Here is a 27575-nt window from a genome sequence, read left to right on the forward strand (position 1 = left end):
GTTAAAGTCATAAAAAGGGGGTAACGTTATATTAGCCTGCTGGGAGAAACATTTTATCAGGATTAGGGTTGGGCCGGATATCCGGTATCCGGCCGGATATCTGGCCAACGCTCGATATCCGGCAAATTACCGAATATCCGACCGGATATCCGGCAGTAAAAATCAGCCGGATATCCGGTATTCGGATAGTTTCAATATCCGGTAACCGGCCGGATATCGAAAATGGCCGGATATCCGGCCTAACCGGATATCCGGCCCAACCCTAATCAGGATACGCAAGAACATCTCACAATATCCACGTATTCTATATCCAATACAGATACAATGGGTGATGTGTTAGAGCCAGGAGTTATCATAAAACCACAGATGGACAAAGAAATGGCCCAGAGTCTCGTCAGGTTAGAGTTTGCATGCACAAACCAATTAATTTATAATATATGAGGATAATATGACAGGAGAAAAACTGTCGTCAATGTAGGTTGCTAACTCTCTTGAATAGGAGTAAAGAAAAGCATGAAAACTTAAAAATCTAGGAATCGAACTAGCACCCCAACCATTAAGCAAATTTCAACAAAACTGAATAAAAGTATGCAGAATATTATGGTTTTCAATCCCTGAAATTTTCAGCTGTTTAACTTGAATAGGAAAATCATAAAGCCTTAAAAATGTAGGAATCGATCTAGCACCCCAATTAATTGACGAATCTTAATGAAACTTGGTGAAAATAGGATCAATGTTAACATATTTAATCCCTGAAAATTTCAGCCTCCTGTCTTTTATAGGAGCCGAGAAAATCACGTTTCCCCCACTTCGTGATAGACGGACGGACATTTCGAATAATAGAGTAGCTTCGCTACTAAAAAGTTAACATAAATTTTATCGTTTTACTACTGTTTTTAACTATTTAATTTTAGCACAACCTACCTCTGCCTTTGTACACTTTCTAACCACTAATGTCGGATTGTAGCTACACCGTGATCCAATTGGTCCCACTAAGTAATAGGGGATCTAGACTTTCTAAATCTATTATAATTATATAGGAGATTGTACGGGCTGGAGCCAGTAAGCTGTGTTGAGTTTAACAGGAAGCTTTTATATTCCCTATTAAAAATGACGTCATACTGGCCTACCAATGTTCAATTAAAATGTATACCGGCCTGTCATTGGTCAATTAAAATGTATACTGGCCTACCATTGGTCAATTAAAATGTATACTGGCCTGCGATTGGTAATATAGTATGTGTATTGTCCTATCATTTGTCATTTGTATTGTATGACGTCATATTGAGGCACTATAAAGAGCTTCGTTTAACAGTTATGATGATAGAAATTATTTTATGGTGATGAACCAGGAGTACAATAATCCTAACATCCACCAACTTAACTCTCCTGGATATGTACTTAAGGTGATAATTTTAAAGGTTTAATATTAGATTAAAACGATGGAGAATCCTGCCCAAAATAGGTAATAATACTAGAGTAAAACAATAGAGGGGGAAGGGATTAAATAACTGTATGTCCCCTTTCCAAGTACCCTGTGTAGAATTTTTAATTGGATCCTTGAAAATTAACCAATAGCGTCGGGAATATTAACACAGCCAAGTCGCTAAAAGAAAGCATAAAGCAATTTACTAGCAGACGAAAAAGGTTCCCAACTGGAAGATCCAGGTAGTTGTCTTGTTATAATACACCTATATTTAAAAGGGGGGAGGCGGATGTGCCACTTTTTGAAACCAAAACTAAAAGACAACAAAGGAACTCGACTAAAAAAAGAGTTACAGGTCTGAGATTTTGCATGGCAGTTGCTTTATAGGGGTACAATATGGAACTGTGAAGAAACGGCGGTGCAACCGCCGAAAACCGCCGTTTCCCGCCGAATTTTTTTTTGCAATTTCTCGGAGGTTTTCGGCGGTTGCACCGCCGTTTCTTCACTGTTCCATATTGTAACCCTATAAAGCAACTGCCATGCAAAATCTCAGACCTGTAACTCTTTTTTTAGTTGAGTTCCTTTGACTTTCAGTTTTGGTTTCAAAAAGTGGCACATCCGCTTCCCCCCTTTATTAGTTTAACAAGGATGAATATTTACAATAGCAGTGAATTTTATTTTTATACCTCTAGTTTTAGAATTTTCTGTTACTAGGTATGAAGAATTAATTTCTACTGTGCCTGTTTTGAGTAGGGTTGGGCCGGATACTTTTTGGCCAGATACCGGATACCGGATATCCGGCTGATTTATAATGCCAGATATCCGGTTCCGGCCGGATATCTGGCCAACGTTCGATATCCGGCAAATTATCGGATATCCGGCCGGATAACCGGATATCCGGCGTCAAAAATCAGCCGGATATCATGTAACCGACTAGTTTTAATATCCAGTATCCGGCCGGATATTGAAAATGACCGGATATCCGGCCAGACCGGATATCCGGCCCAACCCTAGTTTTAAAGAAGCTAAATAGAAATTATCAGCTTTGTTTACTTGATGTTTATATATATAGCTTGACTAACGGATTCGCCCCTAGCATTTAGAAATCTCTTCAAATTAAGAACTCATTCAAACAAAAAAAACTTACCATCTTCTATAATACAAAGTAGCTTGATGTCTGTCTGTCCGTCCGTCCGTTCGTCCGTCTAAAGCTTAAGATCTCGGTAACCACAGAACCGATCGGATTCTACTCTTCAGGGTATATACCTATTAGTCCTGTGGTGGTTTAAGCTATTTTCTTGGGGGGTGGGACACCCCCAACCCCCAAAAAATGAAATTCCCCCCCCCTCAAAAAAAATTGGGGGGGGAGTATGGTTCGCATATAACTATTTTGGGAAAAGGTACTAGTAAGCTACCAAGAAATATCACCCCTAGAAAAATTGCCCCCAACCCAACAAATTTTAAAATAAGCAAGGGAGAACAACCGCCCCTCTCCCCTCTTTAACGTGTCCCTAGAGAGGTCTAGGAGCGTAGCCGCTAGTTTAATATAATAGGATTACGATATATCATCAATAATCACCACCTAATTCTATAGGTAATATATTTTTTTTTATTTCAGGTTACGAACAGCCAGGATTCCAAGGATCCAGACTTTACTGATGCTCAGGTTTTGCTATTTTATGTATGTACTAGCGGATGCGCCCCTAGGAAAGTTGATGGGGGGAGGGTTGAATTTAAATATCCTTTTTTTAGTTTTAATTTAAAACTAAAACTAAAACTAAAAAAAATATTTAAAGGGCGGAATTTTATAGGGTTGATTTCTCTTTGGAGGGTGGTGTTACCCTCCCTAAAATAGTTATCAACCTTCAAAGGACCTAGCTATGAGAAGTTATATTCGTAAAAGAGAACAATATTGGTTCAGCGGTTAGCGAGATCCTTTGGTACAGATAAACAATAATCCTGTTATTTTATTATAAGGATATTAGATTTAGTCTGTTCATATTATGTTTAACTGATTTCCTAGCCTCACTCTATTCTCTGTTTTAATCCACACTCTTCCATCTTAAAACAACGGATGGCTATCCTAATCCGCCAAGCTTTAGACCAAAAGTCTTAATCCGCCAATCCGTTTCGGATAAATCTGCCAATAATTTAATAATTCGATGAGAATCAGTATCCAAATTTATGGAAAAGTGTCATGGAGTTTCATCCGTGCTTAAAATATGCAATTTATTGTCCACTGTTGTTAAAGTATTTAAGTTTTTTTTTGTAGAACCTAATGATACTACACATGGCTGAAGAACTGCCTGTCCCTGTACCTGTCAAGGAACTTTACAGTACATGAAAAAAAAGTAATTTATGGGATCATGAGGGACTGTAAGGGGGGGGGGGGGGTTAGTCGGTCCTCTAATTTAAAAAAAGAGGGGGGGGGATGCATTATCTGGACCTATGCGAAGCTTTACTGTAAGGAGACCAATATCAGTTGAGTGGTTAGCAATATCCTTCACTATAGACAGACAGACATAGTGTTACATTTATATATGGATAATTAACATCTAAAATGGCAAAGAGTTTTATTTGATATTTTTTCATTGTTTTGATATACCAACCATGAAATTGAAGTTTTCCGTATTGATTCCTCTGACAAATGACCATCTATTCTATAGCTCTCATTATCCGTCTATACATTCGTCAACAACAAATAGAGTATTTGATTCGGGGAGGTGTTATTTTCTTGGTTATTAGTAAAGATAAAATAACTAAAACTGGGTGTAATGATAACTATTGAATCTATTCTACACATAGACGTCCAAGGTTAAATTTTGTGGTGGGTAAACAAAATTTACCCCTGCCAACAGATTTCAGGGGGGGTAATTACCCCCCCCCCCCAAGCAAATTTTACCCACAGGGTAAAAATTTTTTTTTTTTTTTTGGGGGGGGAAATTTGCGTCATTTTAGCCCCCCCCCCCCTAAATCGAATTACCCCCCACTTAAAATTTTCTTTACCCCCCCCCCTCAAAAAAAAGCTTGGACGCCCCTGATTCTACAATTCACTCTTTCTGTTTGTCTTTTAGGGTATTAAAGAAATTTCATTTTCTTTGAGCTTTTTATTATGGGGGAGGGGGGAATTGTGGGTGGCCGGTATTTTCAACTCATTACCTACTTAATTTACTGTACTGTCAGTTTTAAAAGGATATTGGTGGTAACTACAAGAGTTTGCAAGATGTTTATGGACAAAGGTAAATAAGCAGCTTTTTCTCATCTAAACAAATAAGGTACACAAAATTTAGGATTGATGTATTTATTAAGGCTCAGCAGATAAAGCTGTTTTAGCAATTTTACCGACAGTTATTCGCTTAATCAAATTATCAAACTATTTAACCGCTACAAAAATAAAAAATTTGCTGCACACCTAGCTTGTTAAACAATTTGCCATTTGCTACTCTATAATTATTACTCTAAAGAACGTGTCCTAACTTTTATGATTTTTTTAAAAGTAGCTAGTAGGTGCTTTTAGTAAGTAGTTAATGTATAATGATCCATAGAATTTAGATTTGCAATTGATTTCTTTGTAGACCTCTTAAACTTTTAAAAGGATTTAAGTTAAAAATAAATATTAAATTGGTTTTAAGGTACTAAAACACAACAAAGAAGAAGAAAATTGCCATTACGAACAAAAATAGTAAGATCTTTAATTTGACACCTTACTTTTTAAATTCTGTTGAGTAATTTAAAAAAAAAACTTTTTTGTTGAATCCCGGTGAATAAAAACTTTGAACTTTAGGAGCTCGTCACGAATGGTTAAAACAAAATCACAAAAGTTAGGACACGATGTTTAAAAAAAAATTTTTAACACTAGCTGCTTTGAAGTTCATGCCATTTTGTTATGTATCTGTTTTCTAGTTTTGACTTGTAAAATATGTATTTGCATTTAAAATTTTAGAAAAAACATCCAAAATAAATGTTATAATTTTGTTTTTATCCAGCCATATTGTGAGACTGCTAAAATATATCCCTGGCAAGATCCTGAATGATATTATATTTAGTCATATAGTGAGACTGTTGAAATACATCCCTGGCAAGATCCTGTATGATATTATATTTAGTCATATAGTGAGACTGTTGAAATACATCCCTGGCAAGATCCTGTATGATATTATATTTAGTCATATAGTGAGACTGTTGAAATACATCCCTGGCAAGATCCTGTATGATATTATATTTAGTCATATAGTGAGACTGTTGAAATACATCCCTGGCAAGATCCTGTATGATATTATATTTAGTCATATTGTGAGACTGTTGAAATACATCCCTGGCAAGATCCTGTATGATATTATATTTATTCATGTAGTGAGACTGTTGAAATACATCCCTGGCAAGATCCTGTATGATATTATATTTAGTCATATTGTGAGACTGTTAAAATACATCCCTGGCAAGATCCTGTATGATATTATATTTAGTCATATAGTGAGACTGTTGAAATACATCCCTGGCAAGATCTTGTATGATATTATATTTAGTCATATTGTGAGACTGTTGAAATACATCTCTGGCAAGATCCTTTATGATATGATCCATAGAATTTAGATATGCAATCGATTTCTTTGTAGACCTCTTAAACTTTTGAAAAGATTTGTGTTAAAAATAAATATTAAATTGGTTTTAAGGTACTAAAACACAACAAAAAAGAAGAAAATTGCCATTATGAACAAAAATAGTAAGATCTTTAATTTGACACCTTACTTTTTAAATTCTGTTGAGTAATTTAAAAAAAAAACTTTTTTGTTGAATCCCGGTGAATAAAAACTTTGAACTTTAGGAGCTCGTCACGAATGGTTAAAACAAAATCACAAAAGTTAGGACACGATGTTTAAAAAAAAATTTTTTAACACTAGCTGCTTTGAAGTTCATGCCATTTTGTTATGTATCTGTTTTCTAGTTTCGACTTATAAAATATGTATTTGCATTTAAAATTTTAGAAAAAACATCCAAATTAAATGTTATAATTTTGTTTTTATCCAGCCATATTGTGAGACTGCTAAAATACATCCCTGGCAAGATCCTGAATGATATTATATTTAGTCATATAGTGAGACTGTTGAAATACATCACTGGCAAGATCCTGTATGATATTATATTTAGTCATATTGTGAGACTGTTGAAATACATCCCTGGCAAGATCCTGTATGATATTATATTTAGTCATATTGTGAGACTGTTGAAATACATCCCTGGCAAGATCCTGTATGATATTATATTTATTCATGTAGTGAGACTGTTGAAATACATCCCTGGCAAGATCCTGTATGATATTATATTTAGTCATATAGTGAGACTGTTGAAATACATCTCTGGCAAGATCCTGTATGATATTATATTTAGTCATATTGTGAGACTGTTGAAATACATCCCTGGCAAGATCCTGTATGATATTATATTTAGTCATATAGTGAGACTGTTGAAATACATCCCTGGCAAGATCTTGTATGATATTATATTTAGTCATATTGTGAGACTGTTGAAATACATCTCTGGCAAGATCCTTTATGATATGATCCATAGAATTTAGATATGCAATCGATTTCTTTGTAGACCTCTTAAACTTTTGAAAAGATTTGTGTTAAAAATAAATATTAAATTGGTTTTAAGGTACTAAAACACAACAAAAAAGAAGAAAATTGCTAAAATACATCCCTGGCAAGATCCTGAATGATATTATATTTAGTCATATAGTGAGACTGTTGAAATACATCCCTGGCAAGATCCTGAATGATATTATATTTAGTCATATAGTGAGACTGTTGAAATACATCCCTGGCAAGATCCTGTATGATATTATATTTAGTCATATTGTGAGACTGTTGAAATACATCCCTGGCAAGATCCTGTATGATATTATATTTATTCATGTAGTGAGACTGTTGAAATACATCCCTGGCAAGATCCTGTATGATATTATATTTAGTCATATTGTGAGACTGTTAAAATACATCCCTGGCAAGATCCTGTATGATATTATATTTAGTCATATAGTGAGACTGTTGAAATACATCCCTGGCAAGATCTTGTATGATATTATATTTAGTCATATTGTGAGACTGTTGAAATACATCTCTGGCAAGATCCTTTATGATATGATCCATAGAATTTAGATATGCAATCGATTTCTTTGTAGACCTCTTAAACTTTTGAAAAGATTTGTGTTAAAAATAAATATTAAATTGGTTTTAAGGTACTAAAACACAACAAAAAAGAAGAAAATTGCCATTATGAACAAAAATAGTAAGATCTTTAATTTGACACCTTACTTTTTAAATTCTGTTGAGTAATTTAAAAAAAAAACTTTTTTGTTGAATCCCGGTGAATAAAAACTTTGAACTTTAGGAGCTCGTCACGAATGGTTAAAACAAAATCACAAAAGTTAGGACACGATGTTTAAAAAAAATTTTTTTAACACTAGCTGCTTTGAAGTTCATGTTATTTTGTTATGTATCTGTTTTCTAGTTTTGACTTGTAAAATATGTATTTGCATTTAAAATTTTAGAAAAAACATCCAAAATAAATGTTATAATTTTGTTCTTATCCAGCCATATTGTGAGACTGCTAAAATACATCCCTGGCAAGATCCTGAATGATATTATATTTAGTCATATAGTGAGACTGTTGAAATACATCCCTGGCAAGATCCTGTATGATATTATATTTAGTCATATAGTGAGACTGTTGAAATACATCCCTGGCAAGATCATGTATGATATTATATTTAGTCATATTGTGAGACTGTTGAAATACATCTCTGGCAAGATCCTTTATGATATTATATTTAGTCATATTCTGAGACTGTTGAAATACATCCCTGGCAAAATCCTGTATGATATTATATTTAGTCATATTGTGAGACTGTTGAAATACATCTCTGGCAAGATCCTTTATGATATTATATTTAGTCATATTGTGAGACTGTTGAAATACATCTCTGGCAAGATCCTTTATGATATTATATTTAGTCATATTCTGAGACTGTTGAAATACATCCCTGGCAAAATCCTGTATGATATTATATTTAGTCATATTGTGAGACTGTTGAAATACATCCCTGGCAAAATCCTGTATGATATTCCAGAATGGACAACCAAGCATTTCTATCAATGTGGACAATTGGCTGCCAGGTATCCTCATTTCATTTTCAATAAATGAAAAAGCTTTGACGTCCTTGGTGTGGGGGTTAGTTTTACGTTTCTTTATTATGTTAGGTTAGGTTAGATTATAATGTGTACTGGGTATCCTCGCAAGGTTAGGGTACCAAAGGCACTTCAGGGTTAGGGCCCACTATAAGGGTAAGACATAGGAACCACTCCACCTGTTTTCAGTGCTCAATTGACATTTTGAGAGAAAAACACCAAAAAATTATTTTCCAATCAGAATTTTCAAAATTCCTCTATAAGTTATAGGCTTTAAAGAGTATATGTATCCTATTATATAAAGTAGTAACCGTTTTTTGTTTGTCCCGAAGGATCTCGCTAACCGATGAACTGATATTGTTCTCCTTTACAGTGAAGCTTCTTATCGGTCCTGGGAAGGTTTTAAACTATTTTTGGGGAGGGTGTCTTCACCCCCTCCCCACCACCAAAAAAAAATAATAATATTTTTTTACTCTTTTTAAACTCAAATATAAAATGGGATGAGGTACACTTTTCCCACTCCTACCTTAAGTGCCCCTAGAGCTCTAGGGTCGTAGCCGCTAGTTTGAAATATAGCAAGCCCTTTACTTTTAGGATGGATCAGATATTATCTACATTTGATCACCCAGCGTACAAGAGTAGGAGCAGTATCTGGTTCCTGTCCTCTGTTCCCCATCTTACTAAGTTTAGTCATGCAGTTAAGGTCAGTTTTTTTTTTCATAGATAACGGCTGATAAATTGATTTACATCCCCTATAATGATACACAAACTTACTCCTTTTGAATCTGTAATTGAAATGTTTGGACTGTCAACTTATTAAACAAACCAATTAAAAATCAATGAAAGTCCCCAAAGTTGTTAATCCTATAAATATGAAATTTTTATTACAAAACTTTGGGGACTAGTGTAGTAAACAGCCTCAATTATCACCCTTCTTACACAATTAGGAAGTTGCGTAAATATACTGCAAATGAGAAATGCAACTTACAACATGGAGACTAACTCACCACCGTATCACGACGCCCACCGTTTTTTATGGTATGTAGATTGTAGAATGCCCTTTTAAGCGAAGCTCTAGGAGCTGAGGATGATTTAAGTGTTTTTTTATATTTAGGACAGCTCAAATAAAGCTTTAGCTGAGGACATCATTTTAACCTTCTGCAAACAAGTTAAACCACTAGAGGTAAGATTTCTCGGCTGGTATTGAGGATAGAAGGCTGAAACTTCTTGTCAACATTTCCATCATTATGGAGTATAAATAACTATTATACATCCGTGGCGGTCGGACTGCTTTTTAGCAGGTTTTGGGCCCTTTTTTTATCCCTTCAGGTCTATCTAGCGACAAAGTGAGTGACTCAAATAATTCTAATTGTAGGACACTCTGCCATCTGGTATAATCCACGGAGATCTTAATGAGCAGAATATTCTGGTGCAGAAAGAAGAAAATTCTGAAGACTATCATGTTTACAGGGAGGGAGACAAGTAATAAATTTAGGGAGTCTTGATCCCCAATGTCTTTAATTGGCCAATAGGAACAATTCGACTATATTATTGGTAAGAAAGTGACCAAATATAAACAAAAATCTTTGTCTGCTAAAAGTTTACTTTCAAGAACGGAAATAGAGGGGGGGGGGCGAAAGTGACACTTTTTGAAACAAAAACTAAAAGTCAAAGGAACTCAACTAAAAAAAGTGTTACAGGTCTGACATTTTGCATGGCAGTTGCTTTATAGGGGTACAATATGGAACTGTGAAAAAACGGCGGCGCAACCGCCGAAAACCGCCGAGAAAAGGCAACAAAAATTACGGTGGGAAACGGCGGTTTTCGGCGGTTGCGCCGCCGTTTCTTCACAGTTCCATATTGTACCCCTATAAAGCAACTGCCATGCAAAATCTCAGACCTGTAACCCTTTTTTTAGTTCAGTTCCTTTGTTGACTCTTAGTTTTGGTTTCAAAAAGTGTCACTTTCGCCCCCCCCCCCCCCTTTAGAATTTATATGGACAATTTTGCTTGCAAACATGGAACTTTTTTTATTGGTCAGTTCGATCATCCAGTAGGAAGGGAGGGAATGGATAAATTCCTGCTGTAAGTCTCACTTTATTACAGAAAATCTGGTGTAAAGTCCAGTAATAATATATCCATTTGAACGGATTATTGTGCCTTACTGATCGGTTTGGATAATAAATCGATTGGACAGTATTCTATTTCTATATTACAAAGTAGAATAATTTATGTAGGAATGTGTAGAATCTTGTAGATGTATCGTTTACAATTCTAATGGCATGTTATTTAAAATTGCTGCCTAAACATGATTTTTTTTCTCGTATTCGTTCGAAACCGATTCTAATCCAGTGGATTAGAACCGGTTCTCATCCATACAAAAATACTATGTTAGCATCGTATTATATCCAGTTTTCTACAAATATAAAAATGTACAATCATTAGATTAAAACCAGTTTTTTTAGCCTGTATAATTGTACATTTTATATCCGCGGAAAGCTGTTTATAATAAGATGCGAAAAATAACTATTATGTTGATTAAAATCCAGCAAAATTACAATAATTGTTATTTGCCTGATTGTGTGTGTACAGTGTCCTGGACTTTGGAGATTCTCAAAGGAGCTGTTATGTGTATGAGCTGGCCATCACCATCATGTACATGATGACTCAATGCAGGTTTACTTAAACTTAGGTCGAGTTTTCAAACGTTTCAACCAATAATTTTGATCTACAGAATGGGCAATTTTGTGTATCATCATTGGAATAGGAATCTACGTCAATTTATCGGCCATTGGCTCTTCCCTGCTTAGCAAGGCTAAATGCGGTCATTATACGCAGAAAATTAAAATAATAATAAAATCAAATACTAAGTCGACCCTCTGCTTTCCATTTTAGTTTGCAAAAAAAAATTAAAATAAATGTGTTTTTTTTCTATGGGCGATTTCGCAAAATAATCATTAACCTTATCTTGACCTATTAGAAGCTTCACTAAAAGGAGTATCGGTCAAACGTCTAGAGAGGTTTAGACAACAGTTTTGTTTATGGAGAAAATCTTCTCGCTTTTCTAAGTGTTAAAGATTTCACTATAATGCTCAATATGATTGATTTGAGTAATGGCGTAGCGGACAGACGTATTGAAGAATGGCTACGCTCCTTTAATAAAACTGTTCTTGTTTTATATCTATTGTTGATTCCTTCTCGCGAAACTACATAAAGGAAAGGAATCTATTAATATCCTATTTAACCCATCCTAATAAGGGGCGTTGTAGCTCAGTGGTAACGCACTGAGTTACGGTGATGAGAGTTCGAGTTCTAGTCCCCATGTGGCAACTCGAGTTTCTCAGTTGAATACATTCACGCAACTTCCCCTGGTTGTGTAAGAAGGGGATTATTGAGTAAGTTTAGATACTCAATAGTCACGTACATAATATCAGTACTACCCTTATCCCAAGCTCCTCTGCGAAGAGCATCATTCATTACGGTGACCTAATTTGGGACATCTGCCATACTCGGCGAGGGTGAGGTAATAATGAGTAGCTCTCATGAGACAGCGGGTCAAGTCATTATGTGCTTGAACGTGGAGCTTGATCAGTGGCGTGCGAACCGAAGGGGGCATTTGGGGCAATCGCCCTCCCCTAGCGACCAAAACGCCCCCCCCTGGCCACCGCCCCCCCTGCCCCCCCCTAAATGTTGAAAAATGCCCCATTTTGCCCCCCCCTGATCAACAAAAATGCCCCTTTTTGCCCCCTACCCTACAAAAAGCAAAACTATCCCAGTTTCCAAAAAAAAAGATCAAGAAATACTCAAAAAAAAAAAATTTTGGCGCTTCGCGCCAAACAGACAGATACTATTCATTTAACCTTACATAAATTTTTAATTAGTGTAGAAATTAGGTTATAATCTTTTTTCACTGAACATACAAACCAGGTAATAGGAAGTAGTTTATTTTGCATTATATAAACTTTTTACCAAAGAAATTTTGTACATCCCCAATGATGATACACAAAATTACCCCTTATATAGATTACAGTTAGTGGATGAAATGTATGAAAACTCGACTTAATTAACCAACCAATCAAAATTTCATTAAAGTCCCCAAAGTTGTTGAGCCATCGAATAAGAAAATTTTATATGAAATATTGGTGACTAGTGTAATAAATAGCCCAAAAACCCCTCCCTCCCTGCATATTTGAAGAAAAAAATTTGCGCTTCGCGCCATTCCAAATGGTTTCTGCTTTTTAACACATTGTATATTTTGTTTCTATTTCTATAAAAAACATGTGTAAACAACAAATATTTAATCAAAAAGTTATTTTATATAAAAAAGAAACAGCCTTTTTTTCAACACTGTATGTCTGTCTAAATGAATAACTATATATGATGTCATGTTATTTTCAGGATAAGTTTACCTTTTTTTTTGTGTACATTAGGGTGGGTTCATATCGGAATTAGACAAAGCGGGGATATGCAACAGATAAAATTAACCTTAAAAACATTTCTGACCGAAAAAGAATTTTAAAAAATTGAGTTTTAGAACACGACCACTTAAAAATATAATTCATTACTTATTAGTATGCAAAGACGACATTCAAAAAAAATTTTGAATCAGAACTATGACTTCATGGTGCTCCCTGGAAAGGCCTTGAGAAGCTGAATCAGGAACTTTTGTCCGTTTCAAAATATCTCGTTCCTAGCCTTGGAAATCACTAAAAAACCAAAGATTTTTAAGGTTTATTGAGAATTGTCCAATTTGTAGAGGTTTTTAAAATTTTCTCAGGCTAGGAACGAGATTTTTTGAAATGGACAAAAGTTCCTGACTCAGCTCCTCAAGGCATTTCCAGGGAGCACCATGAAGCCATAGTTCTGATTCAATAAATTTTTGACTCCCATTTACAAATAGCTATACAATTGAATGTCTGGTTGTCAGCGGTTTTAAGACTTAGGATAAATTTTAAATCATCCAGAGGTGTATTATATCTATATAAATTGAGTGCAGATCCCCGCTTTGGCCTCAGAAAAAAAATGTCCAAAATCGACCCACCCTAGTGTACATACCCTTACAAAAAGACATGTTTTTTTTATGGCAATTTTCATTAAAAACCCTTAAAACTAACTACACTCTATATTCCTAACTTGATAAAATACGCCACTCTTGTTGTCTTTAATTGATTTTAGTTCAAAGGAGGAGTAAATATTTGTAGGTGTGCTTCAAGAAACCGCCCTTATAAATCATTGGAAACGCCACTTAATCAAAAATTAACAGAGTTTTAAAGTGCCATTTAAAGAGGGTAGGATATGTTGATATAACTTTTTAGCTTCTCTATAATTCACTATGGCTGTCAGTACGTAATGCTAAGGAGTAAATGTGATTATTTCAACTGCAATAAAGATAGAAGGCTAAAACTTAATGTTAACATTCCCATCATTATGGAGTATAACTAACTATCAAAAATTCATGGAGGTCGGACTGCTTTTCAGGACATTTTTGGCTATTTTTGTATCTTTTAAATTTCGGGTATAGTCCCTTTTGTGACATTGCCTCTTAAGGTGCATTTTGTCGTATTTTCACAGTAGCTTTTCACCTATTTATAGCTCCTGCGGGGCCAATTGCCTATTCTGCGGGGAAATCACCTGACCTAACTTAACCTAGAATAACCTATTAAAAGCTACTATGAAAATATGACGAAATGCCCTTTAAGAGGCGTTGCCACAAAAGATACTATACCCCAAAGTTTTCCATATTTCTAAAAGATTTTTATATCTGTAGATGAAAGGACAAGTATTTTTTTTTTTTTTACATAGTTCTTTATATCTATGGTTTTTATGGTACGATACATTTTTTTGTTGATTATAAGATTAAAAAAAAAATAATTTCTCGCTGTTTCGAGCATCCAGTATGTAATTTACTTTGACTGTCATCACACAACATACAGGAAAAAGGATTTGTGACTTTTTCTATCTAAAATATATATTCATTTCAACAGATGCTCTTTAAATCTGCGTGTCTGTATTCTTATTAATGATCATTTGTGCTTTGCTACTTAAAGATGTTGTCATCCTTGTTGTCATACAATAAAGAAATATTTAAAATCAGTTTTACATATTAGGTTAATTTTTGGTAAATTATTTCCAAAATGAGTGTTTTTATCTCTCCCCCCTCCCAAAATTTTTTTAATGGGGTTATTCATCCTTCCTGCTGAGATTTTATAACATCCCCTTCCACCCATAAAAAATGTTTTGTGGTGGAGGGGGGGGAAGGTTAAATTATCTTCTGTACTTTTTTTTTGAAGATGCTTTCTAGCTCCCTTCCCTTCGATCATTGCAGGGTGGGGAGAAGGGATGGGGGAGAAGGGATGGGGGAGAAGAGATGGGGGGGGAAGAGATGGGGGATATAGGGATGGGGGAAGGGATGGGGAAGAAGGGATAAGGACTAGAAGGCCCATAATCAAATGATCCCACCCCTTAAAACGCCCTTATTTAAAATTAGTATATATAAACAAAATGCCCCCCCCTAAAGCAAAGTGCCCCCCCGGGGCACTTTGATTTAGGGGGAGGCAAAATTTTTCAAAATCTTCAAAATGCCCCCCCCTAGACAAAGTGCTTCGCACGCCACTGAGCTTGATAGCCTTAGTGGCTATACAAAAGTGTCTCAGCTTACTCCTTAACTACTTAGGTTCAAATCCTAAGAAACTATGGCTAATCAATCAATCAATCAAAACCCATCCTAATTCTGTAGATATTGAATTCAGTATTGTTGTATAAAACCTCTGTGTTATTGGGGAAAGAAGCGTAGCGTCTCTACAGTTAAACTGAGTAACGACCGTCCGTTGTTCGTGCACTGCCGCTCTCGCTCTTGCTTGTGACGCTAGAATGAGATACCTATGTATGTATATAATATTACAGGTGCATACCTGGCAACGAGGCTGGAGGACATGTTTTGGCTGGATATGTCAAGCACAGGTAAATAGCAGGGAGGGAGGGAGGGAGGGGACATTGGGCTCTTTATTACATTAGTACCCAAAGTTCATTTGGTCGAGTGTCCAAACATTTCAACCACTAATTGTAAATTTCAAAATGGGTAATTTATTGCATCATCCTTGGGGATGTAAATCATTTATCGGCCATTGTCTTATTCATGTAGATACCCGAGTCAATAGTCATTATGATAATAGTTATTTCTCGCATCATATTATAAACAGCTTTCCGCGGATATAGAATGTACCTCGGGGCTAAAGAACTGGTTTTAATCTTATGATTGTACATTTTTATATTCGTAGAAACCTGGATATAATACGATGCTAGACATAGTTTTTTCGTATGGATGAGAACCGGTTCCTATCCACCGGATTCAAATGAATACGAAAAAATCTTTTCGTTGTTTCTTTTAGAAGCTTGAATGACGACGAGAAGAGGTTGTTAAGAACATGTGTTGCAGCAAGGTAACTTTTCTAACAAGGACAGTTAGGTACAAAAATAGTGCAGAAACAATCTTTTAAAAGTTTAGTTATAATTAGAATTTTTAAAAATTTAAATAAGGGGAGGGGTTGTTTTTCGTCAGTTGTTTGTTACTTTAGGTTAAGTTATATTGGTTAATGGGTAGTCCCATAGGGGTTAGGCATCACTGTGGGCTAGAATTGAATCAAGACAAAAGTAAGTGCCGAGCCCTGGGACCTATGTATGGTGAAAATAGACATAAAATCATGATGATTCCAGGTAAAACCAAAATATTTCAGCGGGGGCTTTTTGAGAAAATTAGATTTGAAAATTTCAAGTTCAATTTTTACCCCCTAGGAGTTGCCGCATAACTATGACAAGAAAAGCAAATAATATTTATTTTAAATTTTGAACAACTTTGCTTTTATGAAGTCCTTCTTAAAACCACTCTATATATGATTTATTTTAGGCTGAATTTTTGTGACCTTTGCAAAGCAAGTGATAAAAATGGCCATTTATTAACTCCCTTCAGGAGTGGTTTTATGAAGAACTTTATAAAAGCAAAGTTGTTCAAAATTTAAAATAAATAATATTTGCTTTTCTTGTCATGCTTATGCGGCAACTCCTAGGGGGTAAAAATTGAACTTGAAATTTTCAAATCTAATTTTCTTAAAAAGCCCCCGCTGAAATATTTTGGTTTTACCTGGAATCATCATGGTTTTATGTCTATTTTCACCATACATAGGTCCCAGAGCTCGGCACTTACTTTTGTCTTGATTCAATTCTAGCCCACAGTGGCATATGTTTTTTTTTGGTAAACACGGAATAATGGGATACTTAATTAACGTATAAAAATCTCCAATCTGGAAAAGTGGTTATAATAGTTATTTATCGCATCGTTTTATAAACAGCTTTCCGCTGATATAAAAATGTGCAATTATAAAAAGCTGGTTTTAATCTTATGATCGTACATTTTTATATTTGTAGAAAAATGAATATAATAGATGTTATACATATTTTTTCAGTATGGTTGAAAACCGGTTCTAATCAAGCGGATATTAATCGGTTTCGAATCCACACTGGAAAATATATAATTATGTAAGTAGAGTAGATGGTCTATTTAATATTTTAACCATTACTGATTTTTTAAAAGCGAAACTTTTCTATAATTAGGGTCGGTCCGTCCGTCAGCAACGGATAGCTTGTTTCGTTAATTTAGGCATGTTAGAATTGTCCTATCGATTTCAAATTTTGCATGGTGATTCCTTTAGTGGTTAGGTACGAATTACAATTTTAAAAATGTAGATTTTTTTACTTTTTTTAACAACTAATTTTTATGTGATCTAATCATCCGATTAATCTGATTTTTAGTATATTGATTCCTGGGACAACAAAGTATAATGTTATAAGCGAAGCAACTCTATAATCAAGTCCTAAATATGTAAGTACGTCCATAAACATTATCCTGTATAAAGCAGTTTTTCAACAAATTCACTTATAATTTTGCTTCGACTCTTATACATTTATATTCTGATTATTCAATTCAGTTCTGACACTATATAAGTGTTCATGTCCGTTTGTCCTACCGTTTCAGTGCTTCGCTTTTATTGATGTTGTCATCCTTGTTTAGATACGCTCAAAGCTTGGTAATGGGAGCTTATTCTTATGAACAGGTTATTATAGTTTTACAATTTGGACGAGGAAGGGAGGGAGGGGACAATAGGTTGTAAATTACCTTCGCTGTTTCTAATTGTTTAAATACAAAGTAGATCTCGGTAACCACTGAACCGATTGGATTCTACTCTTCAGGGTATATACCTATTGGTCCTGTGGTGGTTTTAAGCTATTTTGTTGGGGGGGGGGGGGGGCGGGGGGGGGACACCCTCAACCCCCCAAAAAACAAAAAAATCCCCCCCCCATTTTTTTTTTTTGTAGGAGATATCCTTGGTTCTATTTTTTTTTGCAGGAGATTTCCTTGGTCCTTTTTTTTACGAATTTCACCTGAATATTTTTTTTTATCACCTCTTGGGGCAAAGCCCCTAGAGACAGGGGCGAAGCCGCTAGTAGTTTATAAAGTTCTATTCGATAGCATATAGACTATAAATGGCTAATTTCAAATATGTTTTTGTATACTAGCGACTTCGCCCCTAGCCTCTTAGGGGCTATGCCCCATGAGGTAATTTAAAAAAAAAATAAAAAATTCTGGTGCTTCGCCCATAATTTATGTAAAGTAGTTTCACCAGAATTTATATATTTTTTTAGGGGGAAAAGTTAGGTTTCACCATGGTTTTATATTAAAAAACTTTGAAAGTAAAGCATTTTTTGGTGCAATATCATCAAATGTCTTGATGAGTTCAAACTGTTTTTTTAAAAGCTTTGACATAAAAGTATTTTATTTTGATTAAAAATGTATATTTTAAAAAAGGGTTGGTAACTTATAAAATTGCAAACAGTTTAACTAAAGTACTTTTGCAATTTACAGCATTTGATGCTTTTATGCTGTGTTATTTTATTTGTCCTTTGAACTCAACAAAGTATTTGATGATATTGCATCAAAAAACGATTTACATTTAAGTTTTTTTCATATAAAACCATAATAAAACCCAACTTTTTAGTTAACAACCAAAATATTAAACATAAACCTAGTATATTCACTAAAAAAATACTGTGGATCAATGCTGGAAGGTGCTTAGAATCACTTGCTCTCGTTCGTGGATAGTTCCCTTTAGAGTAACTCCTTTATATTATGTTTTCAGGACCCTGGCAATGAATACTTGCTGATCACATCAAAGTAGGTTTTACATCAATATTTCAAAAATATTTCTAGGCCTCTTTTAAAAAATCATAGATCATAGTTTTTGTACAATATTTTATCCATTTTCTCATCGAATTCTCATTCTTTTGTCTGAAGTTAAAAACATTGCAAAAACAAAACTGGAATTAATCTTATCATTGTACTGTCCACGGAAAGCTGTCTATAATACGATCGATGTGATAAATAACTTTTCTAGAAACGGCTGGAGGATTCTGCATGAGTTCTGGAATGTTCCAGAAGACCAACTTTACAGGTTTACATATTCTGTATGTATAGCATGTCTATAACTCTCCTCTTCCAGGGTGTTATAGAATACAATGGGCTGTTTATTACACTAGTTACAATAACGTTTTATTATTCTTTGGCTTAATAACTTTGGGACTTTAATTGAATTTTGAATGTTTGGTTAATTAAGTTTCTAAACATTTCAACCACTAATTGAAATCTCCAAAAAAGGTAATTTTAGGTATCATTTTGTGGGACGTAAATAAATTTATCAGCCATTGTCTTATCCATTTAGATCCCTGCTCCTCTTCTCTCATTTTTAAAAGCGAAGCTTTTCTATAATTAGGGTAGGTCCGTCCGAACGTCCGTACGTCCGTAACGGATAGCTTTTTTCGTTAATTTAAGCATGTTTGAATTGACCTATCGATTTCAAACTTTGCATGGTGATTCCTTTAGTAGTTAGGTACGATTTAGAAAGCTTAGCAGCTCTATAATCATTACCAAAATTTCCGTACGTCCATTTTAAACATGTTTTTTTTTTTTTTAATTTTTAACAACAAATTTTTATATGATCTAATCATCCGATTGATCTGAATTTTGGTTTACTGATTCCTGGGACAACAAAGTATAATCTTATAGGCGAAGCAACTCTATAATCAAGTCCTAAAAATGTAAGTATGTCCATAAACATTATCATTTATCAAGCAGTTTTTCAACAAATTTACTTACAATTTTGCTTTGACCTTTATACATTTATATTCTGATTATTCAGTTCTGATACTATACAAGTGTTAATGTCCGTTTGTCCTAACGTTTCAGTGCTTCGCTTTTATGGATGTTGTCATCCTTGTTTAATTGTCTCTATCACTCAGATTATTTTCAACTTTCGCTTTTTTGGATGTGGTAGTAAAACTTTACTTTTATTAAAATTACCGTACGGAAAAATCATGTATAGCATCATATTACAGACATTTTCCCACGAATATTAAAATAAAATTCATGAATATTCATGGTTAGCCCGCACCTTCGGCCCCTCAGTTTAAGAAAACTGGTTTTAATCTTATAATGTTTTTTATATATTCGCGGAAAGCTGTCTATAATACGATGCCATAAATAACTATACTTAAAGCTAAATTAATATTTGTAGAAAATGGTCAGAAATAATGGGAGAATATGACGAGAGCCATAAGAATTTTCTCTCAAGCTGATTAATAATATCATTTGTTTTCCAGTAATGTCTTCAAAACTGATTAATATCTGCTGGATTAGAACCGGTTCTGAGCCATACTGAAAAATTATGTATAGCAAAGTATTATATTTAGTTTTCTACGAATATAAAAATGTACAACCATAATTTTAAAAACACGTTTGTTAGGCCATGCCTTTGGCAATAATTGTACAATTTTATATCAGCGGAAAGCTGTTTATAATAGGTTGCGATTGATAACTTTTACAATTAGTGATTTGATACAAGTGCATTTATATTTTTTATCTTTTTAATAAATATCACAAAATCTATCTTAGTTTAAAAAATTATTAAAAGCTAAATAGTTTTTACTAAAATTAATCATTAGGCGACTAGATATATTATAGTCAATACAAATCCAACCTACCCCCATAGCCTAAATCCTGCCCAGCAGAAACACAAGAAAACCCTGAAAATTAAATAAGGGGGGGGGGTACAGTTTTGACACTTTGGCGTAAACAGTGATTATAGGCTTTGTGTTTGGAGTGAGAGGATAGATTATTTCACAAAAAAAGTTTTTTTTGGGATGAAGTTTTCCTATTTTGAAAAAAAATATTTGGATTTGGCCTCCAGGTTCAGGTGCTGCAGACCTCCAGGTTGTCTTTGGACAAGTATAAATGAAAATTTTTTTTTGAAGAGTTAGAGGTCAACTTATAAAACGAAATTGCATATTTTTAAATGTTATTTACATATTTGAAGATAAAAAATGCATATTTTGTTTTATAACTTGAACTCTTACTCTACGAAAAAAAATTTTTTTTTCATCTTTACCTGCATGTCCACTCAGAGACAACCTGGAGGCCAAATCCAAAATTTTTTTAAATAGGAAAACTGCATCCAAAAATAAACTTTTGGGTTAAACAATCTATCCATTCAATCCAAAGACAAAGCCTATAATCACTGTTTACGCGAAGTGTCAGAACCTACCCCGTTCCCCCTTAGTTCTGTAGTTTGCAAGATCTTAGTGAACATACACAAAGACAAACAAACCAGTGAACCAGTTACTTTAGTCTTTGGAATATTACTATTAAAAGGAGAAAAATATTAAAAAGAATACATTTATTTCAACAAGGCACAAAACGAATTGGTCATAGATCAATTCTAAAATGATATGATACAAAAAAAGAAATTTGAAATATATTAATATCTGTAATATCTATTATAGTTTGCCCTCCTTGGTGTGCGTTGTTCTTGTGCAGTTTGTTCTGTTTTGGTCTTGTTATTTTTGCAATGTTTTTGCTCACATCGGGTTCTGGTTGATCTAAATAAAATATAGGAGTTAAAGACAGGAATTGAGGGGACAATAGCCTGTTAATTATTTACAATAGTCCCCGCAATTTTACAATAACGTTTTCTTATTCGTTGGCTAAACAACTTTGTTGACTTTTAATGGATTTTGATTAGTTGGTTTATAAAGTTGAGTGACTTAACGTTACAACCACTAATTGTAATCTATAGAAGTGGTAATTTTATATATCATCATTTGAGATGTACAATGTACATCAATTTATCAGTCATTGCCTTATCCCTTTAGATCCCTGGGTTAAAAATGTTAATTTTTTAGTTACATCTTTTCCCAGAATATATGTCTGTCTATCTCATTAACCAAAGGACCAATGCAGCTTCTCATAAATCCAAGGAAGGTTTATAACTATTTTTGGGGTAAGTCACCCTATCAAGAGAAATGGCGCAATAAAAAAAGTATACTCACCTCTCCCCAACAATTTTTTAAACTTGTTCTTTGTAAATTAGAGGGCCAACTTAACCCCTTCCCTTCTCAAGTGCAGTGCCCTAAGCGATCGCACTGCTCTAATATAATATGTTATACTATACGCCACTAGAAGCCTATAGGGGCACTTATAGTGGGGGAGGGGAAAAGTCGCCCACCCCATCATTTTTAAAAATAAAAATTTAAAAAAAATATTTTTTTTGAAATGGGGAAGGGATTTTTTAGGGTTTTAGAAATACCCTCACCAAAAAATAGTTAAAAATCTACATACAAGAAGCTTAACTGTAAAGGAGAACTATATCAGTTTAGCAGCTTACGAGATCCTTTTTACTTTTTATAATAGGATGCGGTTTACATCAAACTTACCCTGTAAGTCCGCCGCATTCAAAGTCGCAATTAAAGGTTCGGTGGAAGGTTTCAGCGGTCTGCAATAAAATATCTTGAGTAACTTTAAATAATTTATTTGCATACCTACACAGACCATTACTGTTAAAATTTTGTTTGAAATTTTCTAGGAGTTCCTGGTCAATCATTAAAAGAAAAGCAAAGATACAATTTAAATCTTAAATGAGTTTGCTTTTATAAAGTTGTTCATAAAACTAAATATATGGTCATTTTTATCAATTGCTTTGCCAAGGTCACCTAAATTCAGCTTATAAACTTAATTTTTCTAAAAACTTTAATTCTTTGGATTTTTTAACTGCCACAAATTAAATCTACACATCTTGTTTAGCTAGATTTCATTAGACAAGTTAAAATTGGAAATTTTCAAACTAAATTTTTATGGCAATGATCTGTGCATAAAGATCAAACATGCATTAGTTAAATTTAAATAAGTATTAAAAGTATATAAATGCATATATTTATTTATTTTGAAAGTTTTTAAATATTGGAAATTAGTGTTATTTTAAATTTGGATCAATTCATGCACTTTGAAATTTAGATAAAAATAAAATAATAGAAAGGTAAGTGATTAAAGGATGGAAGAAATGTGACATGCAGTGAATTTAAACATTGGCAAATAAAATGTTAGTTTAATTATTCACAGAAATCTTAAGGGATAGGACAGTGAACGATAAATTGACATATACCTCAAATAATAATGAAGAAAATTACCCATTTTCTAAATTAATATTACTATCGGAAAACTTTGGGCACTTTTGTTTGTTACCAACAAATCAAAATTTACTAAAAGCAACCCAAGTTTTTGAGCCAATGAGTAATAAAATATGGTACCATTGTAATTTACAGTCCAATGTCCCCTCCCTCCCTGGAAATTGTGATAATTCATGCGTTGTTTGTGTATGTGAGTATTGTGCTACCTTACTATTTGTGCGTGCACCCCCAGCCAACATATCCTTGATTGGTTCAATAAACAGAGGCAGTGTTTCGTCCAAATCTCTCAATTGCTATATAATACAGAGAATAATATTTATTGACAATACCTTCTGGGCGTCCTGGGCGTTAACCTGGACATAGGCTGTTGCTATCTGTGCAAGGGTGGGCAGAGATGCGTCCAGATCAGATAAGCTCTGAAGCAAGAGCCAAAATATATTATACTCTGTGGATAATATTGAAATTTTATACTCTGGATAATATTGGGATTTTATACTCCTGGATAATATTAGAATAATATACTCTTTGCATGATATTTGTATTTTAAACTTTTTGGATAATATTGGTATTCTATACTCTTTGCATGAAATTCATATACATGATACTATTTGGATACTATTGATATTTTATACTCTTTGCATAATATTTGTATTTAATACTCATTATATGATATTTGTATTCTACACTCTTTGCATAATATTGGTAAATTATAATTTTTGCATAATATTGGTATTTTATAATCTTTGCATAATAATGGTATTTTATAATCTTAGAATAATATTGGTGTTTTATGCTCTTTGCATAAAATTGGTATTTTATACTCTTTGGATATCATTTGTATATCATACTCTTTGCATAATATATTGGTATGTTATACTCTGTGCATAATATTAGATTTTATACTCTTTGCATAATATTGGTATTTTATACTCTTTGCATATTATTGGTATTTTATAGTCTTAAAATAATATTGGTGTTTTATACTCTTTGGATAATCTATGAAGAAATAAATTATACTCGGGAGCTATTTATTATGTTTATACAGCTGAATTAATGTGTGAGGATTTCTCTATCAATTTTCACCTGGTTCGTTGGTCTGTAAGTCATGCTAATTTGATGGTATAATATAAAGCTTGGAAGAATATACAATCTTTGCAGGGTAAATATTTAGTTATCAGCCTCTTTTACAGAAAGGTGGCTGCATTTTGTTGTGAATTCTAACGATTGAAATTGAAAATTTTTAAAATATGTTAGATTTGCTACTTAGATGATGACATCCTTGTTTTTTTTACAATGAGACACATGGATAGACAAATAGGCATCCTGCTACTTTTTTGAAAGGACACAAATATTACTCAGGTAAGGTATATCCATAAATAAAGTGGGTCATCTCAAAAAACGCCTAACTTAGAAAATGCCTACTACATATTTTTTAAAACGTCTTTTCATTTATATCAATTAATATATTTATAAGAATCTATTTTGTTATCTTGAATATTTTAGAATCTACATGTCACAATTTAAAGTAAGCGTTTTCTAAGATAAGTATTTTCTAAGATAAGCGTTTTCTGAGTGTAGCCCGTTAATCCACCACGCCAGGCTACAATTGAATCAAGACAAAAGTAACTGCCGAGCTCTGGGACCTATGTATGGTGAAATTAGACATAAAACCATGATGATTCCAGGTAAAACCAAAATATTTCAGCGGGATCTTATTGAGAAAATTAGATTTGAAAATTTTAAGTTCAATTATCACCCCCTAGGAGTTACCGCATAATTATGACAAGAAAAGCAAAGATTATTTATTTAAAATTTTGAACAACTTTGCTTTTATAAAGTTCTTCATAAAACCACTCCTAAAGGGAGTTAATTAATGGCCATTTTTATCATATGCTTTGCTAAGGTCACGGAAATTCAGCCTTAAATAAATCACATATAGAGAGGTTTTATAAAAGACATCATAAAAGCAAAGTTGTTCAAATTTTTAAATATATAATCTTTGCTTTTCTTGTCATGATTATGCGGCAACTCCTAGGTGGTGAAAATAAAATTTGAAATTTTCAAATCTAATTTGTTCAAAAAGATCCCGCTGAAATATTTTGGTTTTACTTGGAATCATCACAGTTTAATGTCTAATTTCACCATACATAGGTCCCAGAGCTCGGCACTTACTTTTGTCTTGATTCAATTGTAGCCTGGCGTGCCACCAATTATTTACAAACCTGTTCAACCAGAGGCGCAGTCTCATTTGTTGCCTTGACAATGCTGCCCAACAATCTTGCAGGATTCGCCATCAACTTATCAACAATCAAAGTCATGGCTTGATAATGGCGCGCTTACACTTCCGCATACATATGCAGAAGTGATAGTATACCCATTTTGGTACAGATATATGACAATGATAGATAAATTAATCTTCCTAATTTTACAAAGTTTTCATTCAAGAAGCAGGAATCTTGTGGGATAGGACAGAGGACGAATTAGTGATGGATATCCCCAATGATGATAAACAAAATTACCCCTTTAGCAGATTTAGTTTATTGGTTGAAAAATTTTGCTATTTTGGATCCAAGCAACAAAAGTTCAAGTTAAGTCCCCTAAAAGGGGTAGTTTCACGAAATGCATTTGAACTTAATTTAGTGAACCGCATATTTTTTGCTAGTTAATGGGTTAAACTATATTTATATGGCATATATTTGACAGAATTTCAATTTTCTACCACATAGTTTTGAAAATACCAAGACTTTAACCAATTAACCAGGAAAAAATATGCGGTTCACTAAATTAAGTTCAAATGCCTTTCGTGAAACTACCCCTTTTAAGCCAAAGATTAAGATAACATAGTTTGAAATTTTGACAGTGCAATTTACATTCCAATGTCTACTGCCTCCCTAGGAACAAGAATTTAAACTTGTATGTATAAAAACTGGAGTTAGGGTTGGTTTGAGATTTTTAAGTTTCGAACTTTAAAAAAATCATTTTCTTGGTAGGGATGTTTAATTCTGCTTTTAATTGTTGAGAGGGGGGTTAATTTATCCGCCATTGTCATCTTCCTTCCCTATTTCAATGTTAATTCAAAACCAAAAAGAATCTACTCTGACAATTATTTATTTCATCAAAATTGGAAATAACTAAATATTCTTATTTCCAAAGAACGTGTCCTAACTTTTGTGATTTTTTAACCCATTCGTGACGAGCTTCCAAAGTTCAAAGTTTTGATTCAACGGGGTTCAACAAAAAAGATTTTTTTCAATAATTACTCAACAGAATTTAAAAAGAAAGGTGTCAAATTAAAGATCTTACTATTTTTGTTCATAATGGCAATTTTCTCCTTTTTTTGTTTCATTTTAGTACCTTAAAACTTAAATTACGTCAAAAATAAAAGATCTACAAAAAAAACGATTGCATATCTAAATTCTATGGACCATTTTACATCTACTACTTACTAAAAACACCGACTAGCTATTTTAAATAAAAATCAAAAAGGTTAGGACACCTTCTTTTATTCTTTGTAACATAAAAATATCTGACCAAAGTCATTGTTGTTTTATTATTTACAAAAAAAAAGGACATGTTTACATATTATTTACTTCCGTAATCCTAAATAAACATTAAACAAGGATGACAACATCCATAAGATGCAAAGCACAAAAAAATCATGGAATGGACAAACGGACATAGTGAGTTATAGAGCAGATGTTCAGAGGTGGATTCCTTAAAAAAAATTGCCTAAGTAATCACTTAGTGGGGCAAAATTGTTTTCGTGAAAAATCCACCAAAATCACATTAAAAATCTACAAAAATTAAACAAAATCATAGAAGGGTTATTAACATAGGTAAGATTTTATTTAATTTCTGTAGATCTTTTATGTGATTTTGGAGGATTTTTCACGAAAACAATTTTGCCCCACTAAGCGATTAGAAGGGCAATTTTTTTAAGAATCCACCTCAGTTGTCGTAACAACTAAAAAAAATTATTTTGAAGCACGACTGGCAGACAGACGGACAAAGCAATGTATATCTACATGTGGTGCATATATCAGAAATCTTTACTGAAAATTTCAGACGTCTATCTTTATTAGCGGCTGAGAAAATTACATTTTCCACACAGCATTATTAACTGACAGACAAAGTTAATTATAGAGTAGCTTTGCTAATAAAAAAATGTTATGTAAAAAGGATACTTGAAATAGAGGTAGAAAAAAAACGTGGAAGAACAAACGTAACTGTCAAAAAAGTCCAAAGTCATTGTGTCAATATTGACTGTGTAATAGACTATAAAAGTTTTAAAGATTTTTAATCAATATAATAGATTTGAAATCTGCATAAAATTTTAAGGATTTTTTTTATAAAATTCGTTTTTTATATAATTCTTTATTTAAAGGCGCAAATACGATT

The 27575-nt window shown here is 33.5% G+C and overlaps 2 protein-coding genes across 10 annotated transcripts in view; one reads left to right on the forward strand and one right to left on the reverse strand.

The window, feature by feature from the left end:
* Window positions 1–288: 288 nt before the first annotated feature.
* On the forward strand, window positions 289–20604 carry LOC145319844 (hydroxylysine kinase). 3 transcript variants are annotated; one of them, XR_013880047.1, is made up of 18 exons: window positions 289–398; window positions 1041–1076; window positions 1307–1406; window positions 3045–3092; window positions 3699–3749; window positions 4616–4665; window positions 8500–8601; window positions 9208–9316; window positions 9728–9796; window positions 9989–10078; window positions 11200–11288; window positions 15516–15572; window positions 16001–16051; window positions 17677–17719; window positions 18803–18837; window positions 19058–19114; window positions 20234–20395; window positions 20520–20604. XR_013880047.1 is itself a non-coding variant. In XM_080162230.1 (17 exons), the coding sequence occupies exons 1-17, from the start codon at window positions 325–327 to the stop codon at window positions 20292–20294; spliced, it is 1122 nt and encodes a 373-aa protein (XP_080018356.1). In that variant the 5' UTR covers window positions 289–324; the 3' UTR covers window positions 20295–20604. The 3 variants fall into 3 exon arrangements, 2 of the variants coding, with proteins under 2 accessions (XP_080018356.1, XP_080018358.1); XM_080162230.1 differs by having other exon boundaries at window positions 20234–20604; XM_080162232.1 differs by lacking the exons at window positions 17677–17719; window positions 18803–18837; window positions 19058–19114; window positions 20234–20395; window positions 20520–20604 and adding an exon at window positions 17072–17108.
* Window positions 20605–21376: 772 nt separating this feature from the next.
* Window positions 21377–27575, reverse strand: part of LOC145319846 (uncharacterized) — a 65595-nt gene continuing 59396 nt past the window's right edge. For 5 of the 7 annotated variants that reach the window (XM_080162239.1, XM_080162237.1, XM_080162236.1 and 2 more), the window contains 4 exons: window positions 25400–25474; window positions 23507–23593; window positions 22428–22486; window positions 21377–21593 (listed from right to left, as the gene is read on the reverse strand). In XM_080162239.1, coding sequence (XP_080018365.1) covers window positions 21473–21593; window positions 22428–22486; window positions 23507–23593; window positions 25400–25474 — 342 coding nt within the window. In that variant the 3' untranslated portion in view covers window positions 21377–21472. Of the gene's footprint in view, window positions 21594–22427; window positions 22487–23383; window positions 23471–23506; window positions 23594–25399; window positions 25475–27575 lie in introns of all 7 variants that reach the window. The other 2 variants (XM_080162235.1, XM_080162238.1) reach the window with 2 other exon arrangements.

This window comes from Acartia tonsa, chromosome 5, assembly GCF_053477335.1.
Source record: "Acartia tonsa isolate MP-2025a chromosome 5, ASM5347733v1, whole genome shotgun sequence".
NCBI lineage: Eukaryota > Metazoa > Arthropoda > Copepoda > Calanoida > Acartiidae > Acartia > Acartia tonsa.